At 64.2% G+C, this 12,034-nt stretch overlaps 1 protein-coding gene and 1 non-coding gene across 2 annotated transcripts; one reads left to right on the plus strand and one right to left on the minus strand.

The window, feature by feature from the left end:
- The first annotated feature begins 340 nt into the window (after positions 1–340).
- Positions 341–447, plus strand: LOC116217501. The gene has a single exon (XR_004162127.1). It is a non-coding gene; the product is annotated as a U6 spliceosomal RNA (small nuclear RNA).
- Positions 448–567: 120 nt separating this feature from the next.
- On the minus strand, positions 568–12,028 carry ABCA7 (ATP binding cassette subfamily A member 7). The gene is given in 46 exon segments (XM_031557126.1): positions 568–983; positions 1,064–1,307; positions 1,391–1,483; positions 1,555–1,658; positions 1,730–1,864; positions 1,935–2,076; positions 2,298–2,404; positions 2,476–2,538; positions 2,644–2,764; positions 2,854–2,983; positions 3,074–3,197; positions 3,275–3,419; positions 3,503–3,618; positions 3,715–3,892; positions 3,956–4,125; positions 4,242–4,316; positions 4,401–4,506; positions 4,597–4,629; positions 4,794–4,888; positions 4,958–5,153; positions 5,238–5,336; positions 5,406–5,530; positions 5,608–5,759; positions 6,241–6,324; positions 6,426–6,474; positions 6,577–6,908; positions 7,004–7,204; positions 7,329–7,466; positions 7,554–7,693; positions 7,771–7,902; positions 8,038–8,209; positions 8,298–8,414; positions 8,486–8,690; positions 8,805–9,026; positions 9,105–9,327; positions 9,446–9,622; positions 9,712–9,778; positions 9,781–10,084; positions 10,159–10,275; positions 10,351–10,490; positions 10,576–10,807; positions 10,880–10,960; positions 11,068–11,290; positions 11,363–11,504; positions 11,606–11,699; positions 11,786–12,028. Coding segments are annotated over 46 exon segments (6,570 nt in total). The 5' UTR covers positions 11,852–12,028; the 3' UTR covers positions 568–824.
- Between the last annotated feature and the right edge of the window lie 6 nt (positions 12,029–12,034).

Raw genomic sequence — 12,034 nt, forward strand, 5'->3', positions numbered from 1 at the left:
CGCCCCGCCGCCATCTTCCGGCACACACAGCGCCGACGCAACGCAGCGCCGCGAGGAATTGTGGGACGGCGGAAGAAGGGCGCCCGCCCCGCCCCGGTATGTAAAGTAAGAATCTTCCCGCCGTGCACCGCGCGCTGTAGGCACAAATTAGAGGCAACTCAGCCCCGAAAAAGCCAAATTTTCGTGAAAAATAAAGACCGTCAGCGGGACAAATAGGAGTTTCTGTTGAAGGGGTAATATTAAAGAAGAAACATGCAGATGAGTAAAAGGCCAGCTGACCATTACCTAATGATTACAAAGTAAAAGGACTTTAAATAGTCACTGAGGGGGAGTAGGTATCGTGCTCGCTTCGGCAGCACATATACTAAAATTGGAACGATACAGAGAAGATTAGCATGGCCCCTGCGCAAGGATGACACGCAAATTCGTGAAGCGTTCCATATTTTTTTTCCTGCACACCGACACCCGACGGTGCCGCTCCGGACCTCTTTTTCCTTCCTCCCTTCATCCCCCTCCTCCTCCTCCTCTCTCGCCCCGTTTTGCTACAGCCACAAAGCACGGCGCTCCGCCTGCGGCACTGCAGTGCTTTATTATTCCATTCGCTATGTGACAGCAGCGCGAGCAACACAGCCCGGTGCCCAGCTCCGGGTGCAGAGAAGCGGGCCAGCCTTCTCTGCGGCTCCGAGCCCGGGAATCGTAACCCCAGACCAGCAGGAGTGGTGCAGCCGGGCTCCAGGCCAACAGCAGACCGGGATCAGTGGTTGTGCCCCAGCCGGGAGCAGGGCTGGGGTGGGGGCGGTGGTCCAGGAGCCGTGTAGCCACACTCAGACCACGCTCTCCTGATAGCTGTCGTCCTTTAGAAACGGCATCGGCTGCCTCCCGGGCACTGGGGCCGTATCCTGCCCTGAGGTTACATCCTGCGCTGATCCCACGTCCTGCCCCGGGTCCCCGTCGCTCTGCTCCCTGGCGAAGTGCACGAAGACCTGCAGGGATGGGGACTGAGCAGCGGAACACCAGCAGGAAGGACCCCGTCCTCATACACCGCGCCCCCCACCGCCATCACCTGGTCAAGGGTGGTCTGGGACACAGAGTAGTCCTGGATGGGGCCGTGCTCGCAGTGCGCCGCCAGCACGCCGAACACGTGTGCCAAGGAGCAGGCGTGGGAAGGCAGGCGGTACTGCAGCGTGCTGCCGTGCTGCTCCTGCAGCGCGATGCCGGGAAAGCTGCACTGCATCAGGTGCTGCACGGTGCCCAACTCAGGGCCGGGCCCCGCCGCCCGCACCACCACTGTGTACCCATCCCCAAACCTGCACCAAGGAAGGGATGGCAATGCAGGCACTGCTCGTCCCCAGCGCAGCCCCACACCAGTGGGGCCACCCCCACCCATTACCGGTTCTTGAGGTGCTGCACGCTGCCCAGGCAGCGGAATCGGCCGTTGACCATGATGGCCATCCTGGTGCACAGCGCCTCGCACTCCTCCATGCTGCCGTGGGGGGAAGGTGTGAGGCACACAGCAGGGGACCACCCTTGGTGTCCCCTGTGTTGGGAACCCACCTGTGGGATGTGAGCAGCACGGAACGGCCCTCCCTGACCAGGCTGAGGATGCAGTCCCACAAGAAGCGTCGGGCACCTGGGTCCATCCCCGTCGTGGGCTCATCCTGCAGCCACAATGCCAGCTCCCCATCGGGTCCTGCCCCACGGCTGCCATCCCCCCCACTGCCCCACTGACCAGGAAGATGATGGGGGGGCTGCCGAGCAGGGCGATGGCCGTGGACAGCTTGCGCTTGTTGCCCCCACTATAAGTGCCTGCCAGGCGGTCTGCATGTGATCCCAAGCCCAGCTTGGCAATGCCCCACTGAGCCACCTGTGAGAGTGTGTGTGGGGGTGAGGATGGCACCGGAGGGGCTGGGGGGAGGCTAGGATGTAGGCTGTACCCTGGGGGTCTCCTCCTCCGGCACCCCACGCAGACGGCTGTAGAACTGCAGATGCTCCCGCCCCGTCAGCAGCTCCGTGATGGCATCAAACTGTGGGCAGTACCCCATGTTCTGATGGACAGCCTGCAGGTCGGTGAGCACGCTGCAGGATGGGACATGGTGAGTACGCTGCGGGACAAGGGACAAGCTGCAGGAACCAGGGACAAGCTGCAGGGACAAGGGTGAGGCTGAGCATGCAGCAGGGTTAGGAATGATCGAACTGCAGGGATGAGGATGAGGATGAAGAAGCCAGCACGCAGGCTGTAGGGATGAAGGTAATTGTGAGCACACGGTGAGGAGAGATGATGGTGCATATGCTCCCACCTATGTCCCTTCAGCCACGCCTCCCCCAGTGTCACTTCTGTGTCCCCCGTCAGCATCTTGAAGGTGGATGTCTTCCCAGCACCATTCACCCCCAGCAGCCCGAAGCACTGTGGAGCAGTTGGCTTAGCAGCAGCCCTTACCCCCCCACTCCCCTCAATGCACAGCCCCCAGCACTCACCTCACCAGGTGGGACAGCCAGGCACAGCCGGTCCACTGCTGGAGCGCGCCTGTACCGATACACCTACAGGATTGGGATCACCGTGAGGCACAGCACCTCCTGTCCAGGGGACACAGCACCCATCAGTGGGATTGGGGACATGGGACGGGGCACGGGGCAGCCACACACCTTTGTCAGGTCCTTCAGCAGCAGGACGGCACTGCGCCGTGCGGTGCTGCCCACCCGCATCCGCTCCCGGGCTACATCCTCATCCTCATCCCCCAGTGAGGGCAGCTGCAGAGCACGTGGCCTGAGGGGGTAGCAGTGGGAAACCTCCAGGATCCCCTATAGTCCACACTGCCTCCATCATCACCCCCACTACCCTTGGCCAGCCCTCACCGGAGCCGCAGGAAGAAGCGGTACTGCAGCAGTAAGGTGAAGAGGAAGAAGACGATGCCCTCGATGGCCATGGCAAACATGTTCTTCCCTGCTAAGTCCCAGGACAGCGGGGACACGAAGCGCTTGTCTCCTATAAAAGGAGGGGAAAGGAGCTGCAGGATGGAGGGCACCAGAGAAGGGGGAATTGGGTAGGGGAGCAGCCCTGCACCTCTGCACTCACCAAACCTCTCAAAGGCATCGGCCATCGCCTGGTTCTTCACCATGTCAATGAGGCCTCGGCCCAGGCAGAAGTGGGGGAAGATGAGGAAGACTTTCTTCAGGATGCGGTTGATGTCGTTGAGCTTCTATAGGGCAGTGAGGGAAGGATGGCAGAGCCGGCAGAGCAGGACAGCCCCATTGAGGGATGGGTCCCAGCTCTCACCTGGTCCACAAAGAGCTCCAGCACGAAGGTGGCCACGCTGCCATTGATGCCAATGAAAAGGTTGACACATGTCAGGGCCACGTAGGCAGTGCTGGGAATGCTGAAGAGGAAGGAGGCTGGGTACATCAGGGGGGTGATGGACCACCTGGAGGGCAGAAGAAGGGGCTGAAGATGGTGCACTTGGGTGCACCCACCCCCATCCCATCCCAGGCTACGCCGGCCCTTCACCCGTAGAGCAGCAGCAGCAGCACCAGGGCGGGCAGGTTGGCCGAGGACACGTAGGACTTCTGCTGGAAGCAGAGGAAGATGAGGACAACCAGCAGTGCGGGGACCAGGTAGTTGCACTATGGGCATAAGAATCCAGGCAGCGGGTGACAAATGGGGCCCGGCCCTCAGGAGCCACAGACGTGCCCCATCCTGACCCCATCCCCATCCCGCACCATGTCCCAAGCAAAGTTGCCCAGCCAATAGGTGACGGGCTTCATCCCGCTGATGAACTGCAGATGCTTGGCCTTGCTGACCCGCTCCTCAATGAGGAAGAGCACAAAGCTGGCTGGGACGAAGGACATGGCGAAGATCACACAGATGGAGACCAGCACGTCCACCGATGTGGCCATCCTGCAGCAGAAGGGGAGTCAGAGGGCAATGGGGAGCCCGCAGGAGCCCAAACCCGGCACTCACAGTGCAGCCTCTGAGAGCTGCTCCTTGGTGAGGTTCAGGGGGTGGTTGATGGCCGTGATGCCGTAGAGCGCAGGGTCAGAGCCTGCAGGGAGCTGTGCCCTCAGCAACCCATTGCTGGCCACGTTGAGGAAGGCGACCACGGCGTGCCAGCCCTTGTTGTTGAACCACACCTGCAGCCCGAGGGTGCTCACTGGGCTCTGTTCCATTTCTCTCTGCACTGCTCCCCACACCAAAGAGGGGACACAGCCAGTGCCACACATCCCCGTGCCTCCAGCTCTGAACTCACCTTGATGTTCCTGCGTGCATCCAAACCCTCGAAGAAGTGGCTCAGGTTGCCCAGGAGCCGATCCATGGGGCTGCCCTGGGGCAGGACAGGGGGGTGAGGTGCAGCTCATGCAGCAGCCCTCCCCGTCCCCACTCAGGTGGGAACAAACCCCAGCCGTACCTGGGTGACATTGAAGAGCTCTCTCAACTCCTGCACTGCACTGCCCACCTCCTCTGCTGATGGAAGGAGCTGCGAGCTACCAGCGCCCAGGGAGAAGCCACCATACCTGGACGTGCAGGAGAGCTGGGTGCTTCCAACCCTCCCATGGCACTGCATGGCCACCCTGCCCGAGCTGAACCACTGCCCCTGCACCCACCTCTGCTCGTTCACCCACTTCTTGGTTTTGAGCCTGGAAGAAACAGGGCAGAGGGGGAAACAGCAGTGAGGAGACATCACAGCAATGTGTGCCAGCTCAGTTGTGAGATGGATGTTTCCCCCACTACCCTCCCCATGGTCTCCCCACAGTGTCCCGGTGGTGTCCCCACGCACAGGACAGCTTCTGGGAGCACTCACCCCTGGCGAATGAGCTGGGGGTAGGTTTTCACCAGGTAGTCAGAGATGTTCCTGCCCGTCAGGTTCAGCAGGATGTCCCCTGTGCCTCTTTGCACCTGGTGGGGACGGACAGATGGACGCACAGCCCCACCACCTGCCTGGACCTCAGCGGCAGCCGCGGGTACCTGGGGTGGTGGGAGCCCTCCGGCGGCCGTGGGGCACTCGGGCAGCATCCTGCGCGCCCCCGGCCCGCTGCACTGGCAGGAGGGGGACGGCTCAGCTCGTGTCCAGTTCCCACGCCGCAGAGCTTCCAGCAAGGCCGAGGGAACCGAGGGCTGCCTGAAGCCGTCGGGGTGGGACGCAGGTGGGCACGGCCCCGTCCTGCTCGGCAGGCACCAAAGGAGGGGAGACCCCCCGTCAGAACGCGGCACCGAAGCGGAGCGGAGCCCCCAGCTCCACGCTCACCCCTTCGTCTCGTCCTTCATGCACGCGGTACCGAAGCCCGGCTCGGCCAGGAGAGCGGCCAACAACCGGGACGTGTCCGCGTCCCCCGGAGCGTCGTTGCTGCAAAAAGGCGCAGGCGTGGGACGGCGGCTCCGAGTTGGGCAGAGCACTCGGGAACTGGGCGCGCACCTGAAGAAGGTGAACTGATGCCCGTACATCCCGGGCTCCAGGCGCAGCGCTGGGTATCTCCCGACGGGCGGCACGATGAGGCTGAAGAGCAGCGCAACGCAGACGAAGACAGCGGGCAGGACGATCTGCGGGGCCGCGGATCAGGGCTCGCCCTGAAGCCTCTGCCCCATCCCGGGGTCCCCCCCCCCCACCCCCTCCGTACCTGTGCGAAGAAGCCCCGCGTGCTGCGCCGGGCGTGGAGCAGCCGCTTGGTGAAGAGAGCGCGGAGCTGCTGCCGGGTGAGCGCCCAGCCCCGCACGCACCGGCTGCTCTCGGCCGCTCCACGCAGCAGGTCCGTCTCTTGCGGCTCCTCCGCTGCAAAGCACAGACGGGTCCTAAGCCGGCCCCCGGCACAGAGGAGCAGGGGCTCGGCCCCAGTTCGGGGGCACGGTTTGCTGCAGGGACGGCCCCGCGCCTGGGTGCTGCATGCGGGGACACGAGGGACCCCCCGGCCCCCAGTTCCTACCTCTGCGGGCTCCTTGGACTCAGTGTAAAGAGAGGAAAGCAGGGTTATAGCCACGGCTATCGTAGCCCAACCCCCCCAATCCATGCAGCTACTCTGCCCCCAGCAGAAGGGGGCAGGACGCATCCCCAGTGCATTCACATCCCTAGACCCACTCCCATCTCATCTTCCCACCATTCCCAAAGCCCGTAGGACACCACGATGTCGAACAGGCACAACGCAGCACAGCATCCCTCCACCCAGCCCTGCCCGCACGGCCGGACGCGTGCTGAGGTCCATGCCCAGTTCTGGGGGCGGGCTACCGGCCCCCCGGCCCCAGCTGCCTCCCTTTACCCGGCTCCTCGGCAGCTGCTCCCGTGACCCCCTCCTTATCAGGGACCGCTCCTCTCCCCAGCGGGGGTGTTCTGTTGCTGTTGCCTGATAAAACGGGATGGGAGTGGGGCCACAGCCCCCAGCACCTCCTCACCCTGCACGTCGGGGTCCCGAAGCTCCGTTCCAACCGGGACCGACGCTTTTACCTGTCCTGCCACCATCCACCCCGCTGTCCTCGGCCACTTTCAGAAAGATCTGAGAGGGAGAGGAGCTGCCATCACACTCAGCGCAGATTCCCGCTGTCCCAGCGGTCCGATCCTCTGGGCACATCTCTGGGCACCCCGGCTCCACGGTTACCTCCTCCAGCCTCGTGTCCGAGATGCCGTAGCCGGAGATGCCCAGCTCGCCCAGACGCGCATCCAGCTCCCGGAAGAGCTCCCCAAAAGCTCCGTCCCTGGCCCCGCTGTAGGGCAGCACGAAAAGCACCTCGCGCCCGATGTCCTCCACCAGCCTGGAGCCGGGGACGTGCTGCTGCAGCAGTGCCGACAGCTGCGGCACATCTGGGGGATGGGGGAGGGCGGTGCTCAGGGCGTGCGGGGGCCGGGACGCGGTGCGGGGCTGTGCGGGGACGCTACCCGCTGCGCTGCCCTCGCTGTCCCGCTCTCCGCCCTCGGAGGTGCCGCCGTCCTGCGGGAAGGGCAGCAAAGAGTGGGTGGTGCTGCAGCGGGATCCAAGGCTCTGGGCACGGAGAGTCGGGGAGGACGGGACCAAGGGGAGGCACCTTTTTTGGTAGGGCCGGAGCCGCCGGCGCCCAGCTCGGTGCTCTCCCGTTTGACCAGGGTGAGGTAGTAACCCGTGCCCAGCCTGGCCTTGAGGAAGAGCGGAGACCCGCAGCAGCGGAGCCGGCCCTGCGAGATGATGGCGATGCGGTCCCCCAGCAGCTCCGCTTCGTCCATGTAGTGTGTGGAGAGGATGATGGTGCGCCCTGGGGGCACAGAGCCACCGTCCCACTCCGGTCTCCCCTCTCTGGATCCCATCTCACCCCGCTTCTGTAGGGCTGGGGGCTCGCAGCAGACAGAGGGAATGGGATCCCCCTCCCCAGCCCTCACCCTTGCGGTACTTGAGCAGCAGCTCCCAGATGCTGCGGCGTGAGTAGGGGTCAACACCGGCTGTGGGCTCATCCAGGACCACCACCTTAGAGCCGCCCACAAAGGCGATGGCCACAGAGAGCTTCCGCTGCATGCCGCCTGCGGGGGAGCGGGCGTTGGGGACGGCATTAGGATGGAAATTGGGCGATGATGGGGATGGCAATAGGGATGGCGCAGCCCACACACCCGACAGGTTCCTGGTCTGCTCCTGGCGCTTGTGGGGCAGCCCCGTGTCCTGGAGCAGCTGCTCCATCTCCGCTTTCACCTGCTCCTCCGCCAGCCCCTTCAGCCTCCCGTAGAACCAGATGTGCTCCTCCACTGTCAGGCTGTAGGGTGGGGGGTCAGCGGGGGTCCTGCCTGCTACTTCTCATCCTCCCTCCCCCCCCAGCCCTGCCCTGCCTACATATCAAAGAGCACGTTGTGCTGCGGGCACATCCCCATGGACTTCCGGATGCTGTCGATATCGGAGCGGATATCCCAGCCCAGGATGTAGGCAGTGCCGGAGGTGGGGGGCAGCAGCCCGGTCAGGATAGACCTGGAGAGGAGGAGGTGGCGAAGTGGAGGTGGCAGAGCGCACGGGAAGCTCTGAGCCCATCCTCATGGGGAGCTGGGTGGGGATGGGGCAGTGCCAGTGCTGGGGCTCAGCTCCCACTCCCAGGTTCCAGCTCACATGGTGGTGGTCTTGCCGGCCCCGTTGTGGCCCAGGAAGGAGGTGATCTGCCCCTCGTAGAAGTCCAGGCTCAACCCATCGACGGCCACATGGCTGCTGCTGCGGTAAACCTTCACCAGGTTGCGGATGGAGACTCCAGGCTGCAGCTGGGCAGGAGGCTCCTCCACCAGCACTGGGAGCCACCGGTGAGTCACAGCCAGGCAGGACCTTCACAATGGGCCAGGATCCCCCCCCGTGGCCTCCCATGGGCAGGGGCTCACCTTGGGGTGCAGTGAGAGGACCGCTGGGGTACGGGGGGTATCCAGCTGAGGGCGGCTCTCCAAACCAGTAGCTCTTCAGGAAGGGGAAATTCCAGGGCTTGGGGACCCCGTACTGACCTGTGGGCAGGGACACGGGGGCTGAGCAGGGTCGAGCAAAGGGCTGCAAGGGGCAGAGGCTCTACACTCACCTGGGAGGACGCCCTCGATGTACCAGGCTGCCAGCCCATAGAGGACAGCATCCAGCAGCAGCAGCCCCATGGCCATGGCAAAGTTGTAGGGGTCTCCCGGCACAGGGCTGGTGCCCAGGTTGTGCCACTGCATGCCCACCCCCTGCTCCTCATACAGCGAGAAGTACTCACAACCAAAGCCAAAGGCCACTGGGGACAGCAGGCTCTGCAGCACCAAGAGTGGCACAGGTGGAGAACACAGCCATGCACCTGAGCCCCCAAACCCCGCACCCAGCGCATCCAAGGGAAATCGGGGTGCAGGGAATGAAGTGCTGCTCACCACGAGGACGCGGAGTGGGAAGGTGACGTGGTCACGCCATGCCACGCACAGCACGTAGGGCAGGTAGAGAGAGAAGTAAAGGATGCCACCGCACGCCGAGGCCAGGTTGGCACGGGGGAAGAAGGTGCTGATGAGGAAGCACTGACAGATGGTGGCCACTGAGAAGGTGCCGAGGAAGAGGAAGATGACGGCTGGGTTGCTGTAGGGCAGGATGTCTCCCAGCTGCAAAACGAGGCAGGTTGGAGTTGCAGAACCCCCCCCCACCACCACCACCATGCTGGCTGCCACCCCCCAACCTGCCTTGAGGATGAGGACGAGGAGAGCTGAGCTGAGGAGGAAGGGGATGAAGCTGCTGAGGAACCAGCTGAGCCAGAGCATCCCGCTGCTCAGCCCCATGCTCCGCATGGTCTCCTTGAGACGCGCCTCCTTCTCATGCACCACCCCCTTGATGATCATGGCCACCGAGTAGATCCATGCCAGCGTCATGAAGAGCGGCAGCGAGCGGTTCAGCACCCTCAGGAACCTGAGGAGGGCATCAGTCTGAGACCCCCATCTCCCACCACCGACAAGGACACAGCCCTGCACCAGCACTCGGCCCATGCCCTAGGGCAGTGGGTCGCTGGGGGTCCTGCAGCACTCACACATCATCCACGTAGCAGGGATAGGGCATCTGCTGCAGGTAGACCCCCACCCGTGGGGCAGTCCCTGTCTGCACCCGCACCACCGCCTGCTCCACCAGGTCCTGCACGTAGACAAAGCCACCCCACACGTAGCGCAGGTCGCTGAATGGGTCAGCTGCAGGGCCCGGGTCCCAAAACCTGGGGTAGAGCAGCACGCTGAGAGGGGAGAGGGACGGACAACACCCCACCCCAGGCTTTGGATGCTCAGAGGGGCTGCGTCCCCCAACCTGTCCTTGATCTTGTTGGTCCTCGTGACATCGTCGATGTCCATGCGGATCTTGTAGCGCACGTGGGGGGCAGCGCCGTGGCCGTGGCATTCAGGGGGGGCTGGAAGACCACAGCAGCCCAGAACTGCCTCTCCTCCAGCAGCTCCATGGCACGGGCCACCAGCTGCTCCTCGCTGCCCACCGCCTCGATCTTGTCCAGGCGGACGCACCCCAGGAGCTGTGACAGAGCACCCAGTGCCCGCTCCGCTTCATCCAGTGCCTGCTGCCAGCTGAGCCCTGCTGACCCGGCCACCAACTGTGCCAACACCGACTGGGAGGTGCCATTGAGGAGCCCATCCAGGAGCGGTGCCGTGCCCGGTGCAAGCAGCAGTTCCTGCCAAGCATCAGAGCAATAAAACCACCTGGCCCTGGAGGTGGCCCCATGCAGCCCCCGCTCTGGGCACACACCCGCAGCGCCCGCAGCTCCTGGCTGCCATTGAGAACAGCACGGATGTGGGCTCCCAGCTCCAGAGCAGCACCAGCTGTGTCCTGCAGCGCTGCCAGCTCCTGGAAGGTGCGGTTCACCTGCACGGGGAGAGGATCAGGGGCGGGAAAGCAGGGTGCAGCCCCCTCCTCCCCCCCAGCACTGTGCACACTCACCTCGGCCATGACGCGGTCGGTGGCAGGACTGGGTGGTGTGTACAGGATCTTGCCCACAAACAGGGGTTTGATGCCACGCCAGAAGAGCTGTGAAAGTGGGGCAGCCTCCAGGCTGCGGAGCAGCTCCTGGCAGAAGGAACCTGGCAGAGGGAAGAGCCGAAGCCTTGCATTGCCCCCACCCCCAGAGGGGCACCTGAGGATCCCTGATCCCCCATCCCCTCTCACTGGTGTCGTTGTCAGGGGTTCCCGTGCTGCGCCTGGAGCCGTTGCGGTGCATGAAGGCACCGACATCGCTGTCCTCATACCAGTTGAGGGAAGGCACCTGCAGCCCCCCACCCTCAGGGTGCCCACAGGTGATGCGTGATACGGCCTCAAAGGCGCCCACAGCAGAGGAACCAGGGCCTGTCAGCACCGTCACCTCACGCTGCAGCTCAGCCACAGTGCCCATGGAGGAGAGCTGCGGAGAGAGGGGCTGCAGGGAGGGCCCAGGTTGGGGGAGGGATGCAGGGATGATGTGGGGATGGGGTACCTCCTGTAGCAGGGATTCAGCGCTTTGCAGGAAGGGACCCAGGGCTGCCACAGCATTGTCCATCTCCGAGTTCATCCACTCCTGTGGGGGTCACGGAGAGGGCTCACAGCCACCCCAAACACTCCCAGAAGTTGTGGGGTTCCAGCTGTGGCAAGAATTTGGCTGTTCCGGGCACCATGGGCACTCACATCAGGTGGGTTGAACCCCTCCACCAATGCCTGGTGCAGCACGGGCAGCAGCGAGGCGTTGGTGCGGAGGAGGCGTGTGAGGGCATCGCCCTGCAGCAGCCGGGATGAGATCAGCGCTGTGCGGCCCCGCAGTGCAGGTAGGAGCTGGGCGAGGTGGTGCAGGAGCTGCCAACCATCAGCACGGTGCAGGGCCTGGCGGATATCAGCCAGCAGGCGGGACAGGCTGCAGGCATGGGGGGGGGATGTGAGGGGAGCAGAGCCCGACTTGGCATCCCCCATTGCCCACCCTGCTCACATGGAGCCTCCAAAGTTGCCCACTGTTCCAGGGGCCTCTCCGGGGGTGGGCTGCTGGAAGCAGGGGTTGTGCACGTTGCAGAGGATGCCCTGCAGCCAAGGCAGCGTCCCGGCTGATGGCAGTGCCTTGTTGGGGAAATGGCCTGAGGGGGAGAGAAATAGGTCTGGGGGCTGCACCGCTTCCATGGAGAGCCCCTGACCCCCACCCTGCACAACACCGGGAGCAGAGCATGGCAAAACTCACACTGGTGCTGCTGGAAGGGAGGGTGGGAACGCCTCACCGCCACCAGCACGAGGAAGAGGAAGAGCGGCCACAGCAGCTCGATGGCCAACTGCACCTGGGGGACACTGCAGCTGGAGGGGACCATCGGTACTGCGGGGTCGCCACAGGGACCCCCCTCCCCGAACTGCAGGCGTTGCTCACCCGCTGCCGCCGACGGTAGGCGAGGTTCTTCCAGAGCAGCAGCTGCAGCTGCGTCCCGACAGCCATGGCTGTGCCGCGTGTAGCGCCGACGGTGTGCGCTGCGTGGCTCCGGCTGCGGGGTGAAAAGCATCCCGTACTCCTGAGTCACTGCCTCCATCCCCCTGCCAGGCTGCCCGCGGCTCAGCAGGGCTGGGTTGGGCACAACCCCGCCGTGCCGGGAGGAGTCGGCTCCGGAATCCGGCCAAAAAA

The sequence above is a fragment of the Meleagris gallopavo genome, chromosome 30 (assembly GCF_000146605.3).
Source record: "Meleagris gallopavo isolate NT-WF06-2002-E0010 breed Aviagen turkey brand Nicholas breeding stock chromosome 30, Turkey_5.1, whole genome shotgun sequence".
Lineage (NCBI taxonomy): Eukaryota > Metazoa > Chordata > Aves > Galliformes > Phasianidae > Meleagris > Meleagris gallopavo.